The following is a 13,238-nucleotide window of genomic DNA, read 5'->3' as shown; positions in this document are numbered from 1 at the left end:
GCCTCACGGTAAATCCCGTAACGTGTAAATATTGCATTATCGTACATGTAGATAGCTACACCGTTTGTACAACATTTGCACATCTGAGCATGTATATAGTCTCTGACAGCGATGGCTCAAACCTCTGACGACGAGCTCGTCTCTACTGTCATGGCGTCCCAGGTCCAACCGATCTGTGTTGAGATTGACCATGGTGATAATGGCCGTAAACGACGCTATGAAGAACAAAGCGATGACAAGGCGGACAACATGAATAAGAAAAACAAAGGTGAGAACGAAGTGGATAGTGATGATTTACTTTTACGTGACGATGCACGACTTAGTGACGTGGTGAGAGCTATGCATCTTTTGACCACAGCACTCACAACACGTATGGATACCTTTGAAGATGGTATGATCAAGAGCATTCTTTTGACAGAAAACTGAAAGAGGTATTGGAGCATATGAAGACGCAACTTTTAGTGTTTCAGTCATGTGGTACAGTACTGTATGCATGTGGAGACTTCAATAGCAGGGTCTCAGACCTGAATGATTTTATAGACGGCGTGGACATGCTACCCGAAAGGCAGGTCGTAGATTATGTGACTAACGCCAATGGGCGGAGACTGATTGAATTTCTGATAGATGCAAATTTCTGTATACTGAATGGAAGACATACAGCATCCAATGACTTTACCTACATACATGTATCTACGAGAGGTGCCTCCGTAGTTGACTACTGCATGATACCATGGGAATCTCGGTTTTTAGTTGTTTTCAGGTACTAAGACCTTCAGCGTTAATAGATGGCGCTGGTGTTGAACAGGTAAATACAGACTTACATAGTAAGCTTGATCACTGGCTGTTACAGTGGTCAGTGTAATGTGATGCTATTAATATTGGCTGTCAGGTAGCAGATACGGTTTATACAACACGCTTTATTACATCTGATATACCTTCTGACTTTTTAGCATCTGATAAATGTATAGCACACTTGAATGTCATCATATTTCCGCTCGAGAAGTCGACCCAGTCACAGAGTGACCTAGATCTAGGTGCGGAGACTCTCACAGACTTAGTTCAGAGAGAGAGATGCATGAAAAGTTAAAGCCACGTTCTCATGTTGTTTTCGGTGGTAAGAGCAATAAAAAGCGTCGTGTGAGAAAGCCATGGTGGAATGATGACCTGCGTGTGTTGTGGGATGACATGTGCGAGGCAGAGAGAAAGTGGTGTAAATGTAAACGCCCTGGTAATGAGAGAATGTTTCTGAAACAGTTTTGTTAGAAAGCGAAAACATTTTGACAAAGTAGTGCAAAATTGCTAAACGAATGTATGCGAGAAAGGAGAGTAAACGGTTGGATGAAATGTGTGAGGATAATAATAGAGAGTTCTGGAAGAAGATTGGTAAGATTGGGGTAGGTGGGGAGAGACAAAGACAGATGAGAGTGGTTTTAGAGGATGGAAATGTATCTGAGAAATGGAGTGATGTACTAGATAAGTGGAAGAAAGATTAGTGTAAACTGTTGAATGGTGACGTCAGGATGCAGAATGTTAAGTGTGACAGTGAGACTGGTGACACACATGTGTTGTTCCACGCTAAGATTACTCTCTTTGAAGTAACTAGAGCGGTTGATTGAAGCCACTATGGCAATGCTCCTGGTGTTGACGGTATCCCGATGGAATGTCTTAAATCACAAAATGTTATTTCGGCTATGCACAATATTTTTTATATCTGTTTTTGCACAGGGAAAATCCCTGCATTATGGTTAAAGGGCATATTAACCCCACACCAAAGCGTTCTACTTTAGATCCTTCGGATCCTTTATCGTATAGAGGATTGACCCTCACCAATTCCATGTACAAATTATATTCGTAATATTTTAAATAACCGTCTGCTGAAAGCACAAGAGCTCTAAATAATGCCCAAAATAGGTCAATGGTCAACTACGGATCATATTCACTCTGTTTGTTCTTTTATTGAAACAAGAAAATGTATTAAAAAGACACTTTTTCTGCTTTTATTGACTTTCATAAAGCGTATGATAGCATTAACAGAGGTGTGCTGTGGGAGAAATTATCTAACATTGGTGTGAAAGGGAAAATGTTTCTAGCACTTCAATCGTAATATGATAATGTGAAATGCAGTGTACCTATAAATGGTATGCTTACACTCTGGTTTAATGTCAATCGGGGTTTAGAACAAGGATGTTTTCTCTCGCCAATTCTGTTTTTTTATTAATGATTTGCTTGACAGGCTAAATGAAACTGGTATTTGTATTTGTGTTGATGATATTACTATTGCAGCCTAAGCATATGCTGATGATCTTATTTTTCTTGCAGAATCGGCAGATGATTTGAATAGTCTATTACATGTTATGAATACATGGTGTGTTGATAATAGTATCCTTATTAATAATGACAAATCCAAGATTGTACAGTTTAGAAATGTAAGCGTTCCAAGAACTACATCGTTTTTTTTTTAAACATTGGTAAGTCTGTTTTAGATATTGTTGATAATTATCTAGGCCTCCTGCTCACGGAACATCTTGACTACAATGCTATGGCAAAAGCAGCAGCTAAATCGGCTAACAGAAAATTAGGTCTTCTTATATGTAAATATAAGGCAATCGGAGGTATGCAATCCACTACTTATTCGAAATTGTATGATACGATGGTGTGGCCAGTCTTGAGTTATGGGGCATCTATTTGGGGTCATCGTGACATTTCTACTGTAAATGCCGTTCACCATCGTGCTTTGAGATTTTTCTTAGGGTTGGGGAAATACGCTCCAAATGTTGTTGTTAATGGAGATATGGGATGGATTCCTCCGATAGTTAGACAGTGGATGTGTATTGTTAGACAGTATTGTCGTTTTACTAAAATGTCCCTTAGATTAAATAAGTATGTTTTTATGGGGTCTGAACGGTATGCTGGTGGACGTGTGAAAAACAGGAATTTTCGTGTGAGGGCAAAGCTGAACGAATGGGGTCTGAATATTTCTGAGAATGTTAGCGTGAAAAGTGTAGTTGTACGTGTGCATGATATATGCATTGGAAACTATGTGTCTGATTGGAATGAACTATTATGCAAGCCTGGCGAAGAACGGGTGGTAATAAATTACATACGTATAGAATGTTTAAAAATGTGTATGGGTGTGAAAGTTATGTAAGTATGTATGTGCCTCGTTCTTACCGCTCTGCCTTTTCCAATTACGATCAGGCTCCTCTAAAGTTGAAAACAGGCAGATATACGAACATGACTGGAAGAGACTGTTTTCAGTGTAAAGAAAGTATTGAGGATGAATGTCATGTATTGATGGATTGCCCTGTGTACGATGATTTGCGAGAAAGTTTATACGAAAACGTCAGTTTTAGCTATCCCAAATTCCTAGAGTTATGTAATACTGATAAAGTTATTTTACTTTCTAAATATTATGTATACTTTACAGCCCAAACCTGCTTTTTAATTCTCCAACGAAGAAAATGTATTTTATATGTTTAGTAACTGGTAGTATATTTTATATACCTTTTTACACTAATATCTTTATGTTATATATACTGTGACATATTTTTAATCTCCCGTAACCCTTAACGGGTCGCTCACTTATATGTCCTGTCATATGTATCTATGTAAATATTTTTGGGAGGTGAGACTCAAATAAACAATCTGTCTGTCTGTCTGTCTGTCTGTCTGTCTGTCTGTCTGTCTGCATGTCGCTGTATAAGCGCAATTTTGAACGTGTCGTTGAACCTCACCTTCGACACAAGCCTTATAAAAAAGACCATACCAGATTCGGCGTTACGTCACAGCATAAAACGTGACATAACGTGGATGTCCATAGCTGTTTCGTGCCCCGGCGCCGCAAGGCACTGTGTACCATTTGGGCATGCTGAATTCTTATGATGGTGAGCTCAACCCCCTGATCCACCTTGAGAATGTTTCTGGGTTTTTCAGCACCATACCCGTGCTCGTGGGTTTCACCAAAGAAGTAAACGTCTAAATCCCGAATCAATTCTGGCTGTTTTCCAGCATGAAGCTGACAGGCCGTGATATAATTGAAATATGGTTCCAAGCGAGGTCAACCAATCTCACGCACTCACTAACCCCAACAACGGACTTGTGAACGACTTGAATCAAACCTGCATAGACCCAAGCCTCCAGTCCTCCACTGCTGCCACCGAAGATGGCCTTTCAAGGTCGGTACACCGACACAGGTAACTACATACGTCATTCTGTCCTGGCGGACATTTTCAACAAACAATTTGGATGGTAGATTTATTTGTTTCGAAAATTATGTTTCAAACTGTCATTGTACATGATCTACAACAAAGATAATTTGGAGGGGGGGGGGGGGGGGGGGGGTAAAGGTTCCTGACTTTCCGATTCCAAAACAATAATTTCAATGATTATTTCATTCGCATTTACATCACCAAAACCAGAAATACATATTAAGCATCCAGCGTTTCGTGTGTGCATGGTGGGTTTGCATTGCCTCAAAGAATCTTGATTTTCAGTTGTTAATGAATAAAAATATTCGATTTAGGAATCCCGTCGACATTAACTACAGACTATGAGTGAGTGAGAGAGTGAGTGAGTGAGTGATTTAATCAAGCGTTATCAAGTTGTGTCAGCTCCAGTTTAGAAGAAAGACCAACTTGGCCAAAGCGGCGGGTGTTTTCCACTTTCGTTATAACCAAGTACTATAGTGCTAACAGTCACGATCACAATAGACACTGGATTCGAACCGACAACCTGCGGATCCTTGTACGTCCAGGGTGCCGTTGTACAAAGCGATCTTACCTCTAAGGAGACCGTACCTCCCATACTTAACATAGACTTACGACAGTCGTAGCGCTAAGCTCAACACTCTTCACTTTAGTATCATGCAATTTGGAAATCTCATCAGTTTATTGGATTTTGCGAGGAAAAAAACACCCTGTTAAATGATTGTTGTCCAATTTCATAATGATTTAAGATGAAAAACTCTTTTTCTTGATCATATGCCTTATGAGAATGTTTTAACAAGTGAAAACAAAATTGTTTTGTTGCTTTAAGTCTAAATCAATTGTTTTACTGTTGACGTGTGAATCAAACAGACGACGGTGTGTTGTGTTGAGGCGAATGCTCTTGTGTAATATAAGTGTTAGTATAATCTCATGGGGTATAAGAGTAATATAGTCATTTGTTTATAATACCTGCATGTCTATTGAACATGATTAGAAAAAGACATTGTCAATTTCCACATTCAAATTAACAACGTAAATAATATATTATATACCATCGGGTATTGTTCATCAATGCAAACTGTTGACGTATATTTCTTTTCCTTATTTTAAATGGATCTGTACATTGACGCCAAAATTCAGAATGTCACTATCTCAAAAGACTATATCGTGAGCATGTATTTAGGAATCATATTATGCACCCATTTTGAATGACGAGCAATTAGAGCAGTCTGTTAAGAAATTATGTATGTATATATTTTTCAAGAAATGTGAGTAATATGCTCATGTCCTTGTATTGCTATCGGAACTTATAAATGATAACACACCTATATTTTTTAAGTTTTTAAAAAGTTTATTAAAACAATAAAAACAAAATCTGCACTGTCTATGGAACTCTCTTCAAAATCAAAACAAAATTATTTTTTTAATTTGTAAAATGAAGAAAATCGCATGATAGTGTGTCATATAAAATATATGTCAAATTTTGTTGAAATAGTGTTCAAAGTAGAAAAATAAACATCACTGTATTATAATACATATGTACAATTGTAACGTAAATAACAAAAAATAAGGATTTCAGCGATTATAAAGTCATTAGCCATCTCGTCACAAGATGTCACAAAATCATCATATACATGATATAATATATACACTTTACATGAATATGGAACGACGATCACCTATGCTTGAAATGTATATAATATATCATTCATTTTAAAATATTGCTTCATAAAGGTTATATTTAACATTGTAATAGGATAGTGCACACGTGTAGCAATATTTTTTCAATAAAAAAGGCATTCACTAACTGTTTCATATCATTGGTAGAAACAGTTAATATCATTAAAAATAATCCGGTAAATGAAAACATACCTTCACATTTGAAGTTGCCAAAGTCAACAAGGTTCTATTTCAATTATTTTCCTGATAATAAACAAGTCAAATATTGACTGTGATTGGCACAAAATGTGAAGATGTGTTTTGTGTTCTATTATATATGGTTAAAAGTATAGCACTGATAGGATTAACCTTTGAATTGTCATGCTAGATCAATATAATACCAATATATGTCGAGAGACAGTAATATATCCAGTGTAATATATCTATGAATAACAGTTCACAATGCCAGTGCTGAGCGTGGGGCAATCACACCAGTAGCAAAAGCAACAGTCCACATTGCAGGTATCCAGATACCACGTCCCATCAAGCTGGTAGCCAGAGCCGAACTCTCTTGAAACCACAAGCATGTAGCCAGATAAACAATAAGCCATCCAGAATTGAAAAAACGACATCTATCCGCACACAGGGTTTAAAGAAATTTCTCTTGGTAATCATCCTTTTGATTGTCGAACAACGATGTTGGAATTGTATTCCGAAGAAGAAATATATTGCTTCCATGCCGTTTTCCTGTTGTCTTTGACACATGCGACATATATTAACCATCGTGGAATAAATTAGACAAACTTCTGTCTTCTATGCTAATGAATCGCGGTGTCTTCCATTCTGAAACAGAAACAAAATACACAAATGAATATTTTTCATAACGTTCTATACCACTTCCGTGATAACTATCCCTATCGGCTTTCCTTGACACCCAAAGTTAATCTCGTCCAACATTGCGGGGAATCCATATTGGAACTACATCTCGTCACGTGACTTTCAGAACCCAACAAGGCGACAGTCGTGACCCTAATGTAAGTGTTTTTATATGCAGATTCTTTAAATCAAATTGTATTTACTTCAAAATTCAAAATCTAGTTTCAAAATCAGCCGTCATGTTATTTGAATTTTATGCGGCGGGATCTGTCGGCACTTGGCTTAAGTGAAAGTATGTATCACTACGCCCGAGGTATTATCATGCATGAAGCGGAACAAGTCGAGGGGTCCAACATGAAGATGACAAACATAAAAATGAATTGTAAATAAGATATGTAAATTGTAATAATGGGTGATGAAAATAAACCAGTTGCAGTTGTAATAAAGTTTTCCTGTATTAAATATGTGAACTGTATTATACGATATGCAAATTGTAATAATGGGTGATGAATATAAACCAGTTGGAGTGAGAATAACGTTTTCATATCCTAAATATATGTCCCATTATTACTCCTGTACATTAACATGATTCCTACGTACTTACCCTGTATACTCGGTTTGGTGAACTGTTCACATTCGGCCTCGGTACCTCAAACTGAAACAATTGACGGTCAAATAATATACTCTCTCCTTCCTGTATTCTACAAATACATATATTTGTCATGTTACAACTGTTGCTGTGTATGTGTTATTTAGTTAATGAATGTTGTTTCAGATCACTTGAAAGTACTTGTGTTATCAACTCCCTTCTGCGTTTCGTCAGCGATAACATCCACGTCAAGAATGTACTCCTTGGTAACATATTGAATAATTGGACTATATCATTTGAGTAAAAAATGGTTTATTGAGAATTGTGTTGGAAGAGATTTCCGTTATTTAAGTTATTCAAAACACAAACTTACCGGCCCATTTCTTGTAGGCTCCAATACATTGAACATATTTTCCCATGAAAAGTTGGATCTGCTTGTGTCTGGATAAGCGCCTCCGTCTGTAACAGTAAATACATTTTGTTTACATTTCACGTCGTGATAACTGTCTAAATCAATGCCCAAGAAACTAGGACCTATCCTTGTGTCTTCCTTCTTGTATAATAAATAATATTATGGGTTTACAATAAATATTTAAAGATAAAAATACAGATTTGTCTACACCTTTATTTTGCATTATCATTTATCAGCGTTATTGACTAACTGGATGATTAATTAATTAAATTAATAAGGTATTATTTTTGTAAAAATATAATTCACGTTTGTCTCCTCCTGTTTTGCCTTTACTTTTTTAGCATTATTGTCTTATTAATGAGTTACTCATTTTGTAAATTGTCAAGGACAAGTCATGCCTTGATCTTTTTGTGTGATGGTTGTCATGGTTACGTAACCTACCTCTTGGGCTGGAGTAAGGGTACGATCTGTCATCGGGGCCCGGCATATCCTGGAAGTCCGAGCGTCCTTCCAGAACCTTTGGTCGGCCATATCTGAAGTTTTCCCCGCTGTCCTGGGACGCGGTCTCGGAGAGTGTGTGTGGAGAGTACATCATGTAACGAGAAGCACCGAAGTTGCCCTTGGTTGGTAGATTACCCGAGAATGCACTTCTAAAGGCTTGGTTGTTACTGGAATAGATATGTAACACTCATGAACATTTGGTATACATAACCGAAAACATTGTATCTTGGAGGCATTTGATGCTTATGTTGTTTGAAGGTTATAATAGGAATCGGAAATGGTCGTGTTGATCGGGTGAAATCGGGTTGATTCGGGGATTATCGACAGAGCTCGGATTTGATCGGAAATGTCGGTGTTGATCGGATGGGATCGGTGTTGATTGGATTGATTCGGGGAATATCGACTGAGATCGGACATGATCGGATTGGTTCGGGGTCTATCGGATGGAATGAGGAATGGTCGAATGGGTGTGATCATGGATGCAAAGAAACATACCGTTCTTCAACAAGGAAGCGGCGAACAGGCGTGGGCTTGTTTTTGCAACAGCAGACGTATATGAGGATGATCAAGATGATGATGACGACGAGAGCGATGGGAACAGTCAGACCGACAATAAGGGGAACGTTCAGCTCTGTAATATAAGGAATTAATTGTATAAAGATACAATACACAAAAACAAACACTCATTGATATAGAGAAATGAAATATTTAAAAGAATTTTCAGGCCTCTCTAACTGATGTCTTATTCATGTGTTACTTTCATCTACTTTTCACAATTGTGTCGAGAGTCATCTGGTTACGAAACAAGCTGAATGAATGAAGAAAATTACAGAACGAAAAACAGCTACTTACGTTGTGCGGGTAGCTTTCTGGAAAAGAGAGAGGTAAAACAATGTTACACACAGAATTTTCATTTAATGACATAGAGATTACTGCATGGATGTCAGTAAAATACAATATATTTTACGAGTTGTTTTAAAACGTATCTAACGAGCGAAAGAAACATAATCATTGCGAACCGGGATTCGTACATACGATTACCGGTTTCTGGCACGCCCAAGGGACGCAAATCTGTAAAAAGAATTTCAGCGACTTATAAGAGTGGACCACCCGTACGTCTGAGTGTGGATATCATATGTCTGACTGTCGTACCTGACAACTGGCAGTCCGTTCTCAACTTCACAATATTCATCACTTGCAAACGTTCTCAATATCTTCAGTGTATCACATGCATTTCCAGAGGCGGGGACTGTAACAGACAATATATCATCTTGTACCTGAATATACAGTTACAGAAATCAGAAAAATATCAAAGATACTGAAATGATATGTAAATTTATATATTTATGTATCATTAACAATCTCAAAACAGCAATACAGTTGAACCGCGGTAAATAGAGAATATACACCGATCTATTATAGGTCAAGACAAGTTGATACTACTGTAGGGTTACAGTGCCGGTAAGGATTCTTCAGATTCAAGTTAAATACATAGTCGTTACCGATCTACTGAGTTAACAGAGTATAATAATGTTATGATTTCATGTAAAAAAAATTTTTTTTCAAAATTCAATGTGAGTATATGTGTCAGTCCTACAAAATTATAGAACTTACTGGTTTGTCCCTTGTATGTGACGCCTGAAACAGGAAAGGAGGTCGAACCAACTGTCACTGTGGGGCCATCGGCTAAGGCTTCGACAATGGCCGCCGCAAGACTCTGGGTGTTGGTTGTTGCGGTTGGGTTGATATTGAGTTCGGAGTAGGCGATGACGCTGCCGATACTGAAAAGAAAACAAAATCGACAAGAATATAGACAAGAATATAGATAACGTATTCGGATATCACAGTTGTATTCACGTTTCTCTGTGCTTGGCATTTAAACTACACAAGGGCGGTCGGGTAGCCTAGTGGTTAAGGCGTTCGCTCGTCACGCCGAAGACCCGGTTCGATTCCCGACATGGGTACAATGTGTGAAGCCCATTTCTGGTGTCCCCCGCCGTGATGTTGCTTGAATATTGCTAAAAGCGGCGTAAAACCATACTCACTCATTCACTAAACCACACAAACGACAACAACAACAGTCATGTGACTGGTGAGAATGAGTGTGTACGACTTTACGCCGCTTTCAGCAATATTCCAGCATAATCACGGCGGAGGACAACAGTAATGGGCTTCACACATTGTACCCATGTGGGGAATCGAACCCGGGTCTTCGGCGTGACGAGCGAATGCTTTAATCACTGGGCTATCCCCCCACAAGGTTATCCCTCGGTGAGAGAAATGGTTTCGTGAATTCTTTTCGGGAAGTAATATTGTATTCGCCAAAAATAACACAAACGTCGTAGTTTGTTATAAACATTAACGCCATGAACAAACTGTCAAACTGTAGTCATGTCTCCATGTATATTTCCATTCGTAATACGCATGCGCACTATAACCGAATATGATCGCCGACCTTAGGCTGAAAGCGCTAAGCTTGTTGCGTGAACCAACAGCGGCACAAGATTTGGCAAGCACATGCATGTATTGTACTTCTTGCAAATGTTTTTATTCCTTAATTACTTTCTTAATATTTTTGTTTTTATTTTTCATTCCATAGATAGCAAAATTGTCGCGACGATGAATACTGATATTGCCCAAGGAACATGTCACTCACGTCAAGTTGTACACTTTAGCGGGCACGAAGTTCTCTGAAGGGATAGTGGCATTGGCCACGCTATTAATCTGAAACAGATAGAAAATGGTATAGATACTTGCCTCAACAATATGCTACACGTAGTCTTTACATTAATAATATCCCCTACATCTCTATGATTCCCCGAATTTGTATGCAAAATATACATTTATTATGCCAAACTAAAATATACTAAGCTTTTGTAACCGTCATCGTAACTCTTTAAATTCTATATTTTGTCATTGTTGATAATGCTCATGTGCGACCCTTCATGTGCTTTTTGAGAAACAAATGAATAATGAATATTGATAGGCGTATTGCAACACAACTGGATCAGTGAACCTACCGCAGCTTCTATCTGTACGACGAGATCCTTGTATGCCTGTGATGTTGGCCCCTGGTTGATAGCGGCGCTTCGGTCCACATTGAATCGTACGTAGGCACCAAAGGCTTCGGAAACCTCTAAATAATGTAGAATACGTCCATTAATAAATGCACCACTCAAGCCCTTCTTGAAATGTATATCTCCTCAAATTAATGAGAGTTATTTTATTTTAACCTATATTTCAGCTATATCAAAACAATGATAAACTTGCCAGAGAAACCAGTGATTTACACTATCAGGGTACATATATACGATCATCCATTCAGTAATTATGACCGATGTTTTTTTTCTGTCGAGTCTACAGGTCTACACCTACTCAACGAGAGACGATACCACCAATGTATATGTATGTAATAATCTAGAGACTGAAAATGGTTTAGTGGTACTTAAACTCTGATTATCATCAACACATTGTTGAATGATTAAAGATAAATTTATTCTTAATCCGGCATGAAAGATATGCTATATATTTGATATACATACTGACTTGTTAAGATGGAATTTTAACACATCCTTTCACTTACAATACTTTCATTTGATGGACACTATGGCCTTGACCTACTCGACAGATTCCGCTACCATCACAAAGACCGTGACACTTACTTGTGCATGCATTTCCGGTTCCAGTATAACCCGATGGGCATGAGCAGAAGTAACTTCCGGGGGTGTTGTTGCATTCATAGGAACAGTTTCCATTGCTGCTGCTGCATTCGTTGACATCTGAAAATGCAAACCCAGGAAATACAGCGTTCCTTCTCGTATGTGGCGTTCATGAGGACATTCCAGTGAGTTCGTAATCGAACCCGGACATTCGGGTGACGATCGAACGCCTTAACCACTAAACTACCCCACATTCCAGTAGAAATATAATTAAACCTATTGTAAACAGTTCCGAAATGATTCTTATATCCAGTAGATTTGTTTTTATTGTTATCGGTTTATATACATGTACATATTTTAAAGGATATTATTTTAAATAAAACATTTCAATTTAATATATATATATGCTAGTGAGTGAGTGAGTATGGTTTTACACATTTTACTCATCCAGTTAATCGAACCAGGTACCCAAATGCGTTTCTTTTCCCAAACAATCACATACTGTTAGTGGGAACAATATCTAAAGCCCCATGTGTGCCCCCTCCGTGACGTCACTGTAATACTGCTAAAGGGGGAATAAAAACCCAAATATGCACTCAACCGAAAGACTTTACAAGCTTGAGTAACGGTAAACAGGCGGATCTCTGAGACTTACCTTCGCATGTATTTCCAGTCGCCGTGTATCCTGTGTTGCAGTCGCACGCGTAGGAGCCATTGGTGTCCCGGCACGTGGAGAACGTGGCGTTGCACAAGGGGGTGGCGGTGTTCAGGCACTCGTTGATGTTGTTGTCGCATCTGGTGTCGTTCCAGCCGGCACTGCATGTGCACGCCCCATTCAGATTGTTACACGATGAGAAATGGCCCGCGACGCAATCACACTGGGTGGAGCACCCGTCACCAAAGAAACCAACGTTACACGCTGTAAACAAGACGCAACCAAACTTGTCAAGGTTTCTTATATATCCAACGAGACAATTTTAATTTTCATACTTTCTTCAACACTTACAATATTGTTTACCGATCAAGTGTGAAATAATTTGTTTGATCCTCAATACATTATTATGAAAATATACACAGTGTATTTATTTGATGCAAAAGCTCGACAGTAATATTTACACCCAATCACGTCTCAAAACGTCATATCTCATTATATCGACATGTTTAATTTCAAAATATTTTTTGTCGGAGGATTTTTTTTATAAATCAAATACAGTTTGATCCTGATATAGTCATAAGCAACATATTAATATATTCATATTAATATGCCCCCTTATCTCGGTATTGATGACACTTGGACACACAGTTCGTTGCAAACAGCTTCTAAACAATTTTCCACT

General features: G+C 38.2%; 1 protein-coding gene across 1 annotated transcript in view; it reads right to left on the bottom strand.

Moving 5' to 3' along the window:
• Window positions 1-5,535: 5,535 nt before the first annotated feature.
• Window positions 5,536-13,238, bottom strand: part of LOC124135955 — a 44,665-nt gene continuing 36,962 nt past the window's right edge. The window contains exons 39-50 of the mRNA XM_046501672.2: window positions 12,557-12,820; window positions 11,905-12,021; window positions 11,263-11,378; window positions 10,899-10,966; window positions 9,857-10,023; window positions 9,395-9,491; window positions 9,095-9,111; window positions 8,738-8,873; window positions 8,183-8,409; window positions 7,703-7,788; window positions 7,345-7,395; window positions 5,536-6,707 (exon numbers count right to left, since the gene is read on the bottom strand). Of these exons, the coding sequence (XP_046357628.2) occupies window positions 6,678-6,707; window positions 7,345-7,395; window positions 7,703-7,788; window positions 8,183-8,409; window positions 8,738-8,873; window positions 9,095-9,111; window positions 9,395-9,491; window positions 9,857-10,023; window positions 10,899-10,966; window positions 11,263-11,378; window positions 11,905-12,021; window positions 12,557-12,820 (1,376 nt within the window). The 3' untranslated portion in view covers window positions 5,536-6,677. The remainder of the gene's footprint in view (window positions 6,708-7,344; window positions 7,396-7,702; window positions 7,789-8,182; window positions 8,410-8,737; window positions 8,874-9,094; window positions 9,112-9,394; window positions 9,492-9,856; window positions 10,024-10,898; window positions 10,967-11,262; window positions 11,379-11,904; window positions 12,022-12,556; window positions 12,821-13,238) is intronic.

Source organism: Haliotis rufescens, unplaced genomic scaffold (genome assembly GCF_023055435.1).
Source record: "Haliotis rufescens isolate VD_foot unplaced genomic scaffold, xgHalRufe1.0.p SCAF_4, whole genome shotgun sequence".
Taxonomy (NCBI): Eukaryota; Metazoa; Mollusca; class Gastropoda; order Lepetellida; family Haliotidae; genus Haliotis; species Haliotis rufescens.
This window is presented reverse-complemented; position numbering and strand designations above follow the sequence as displayed.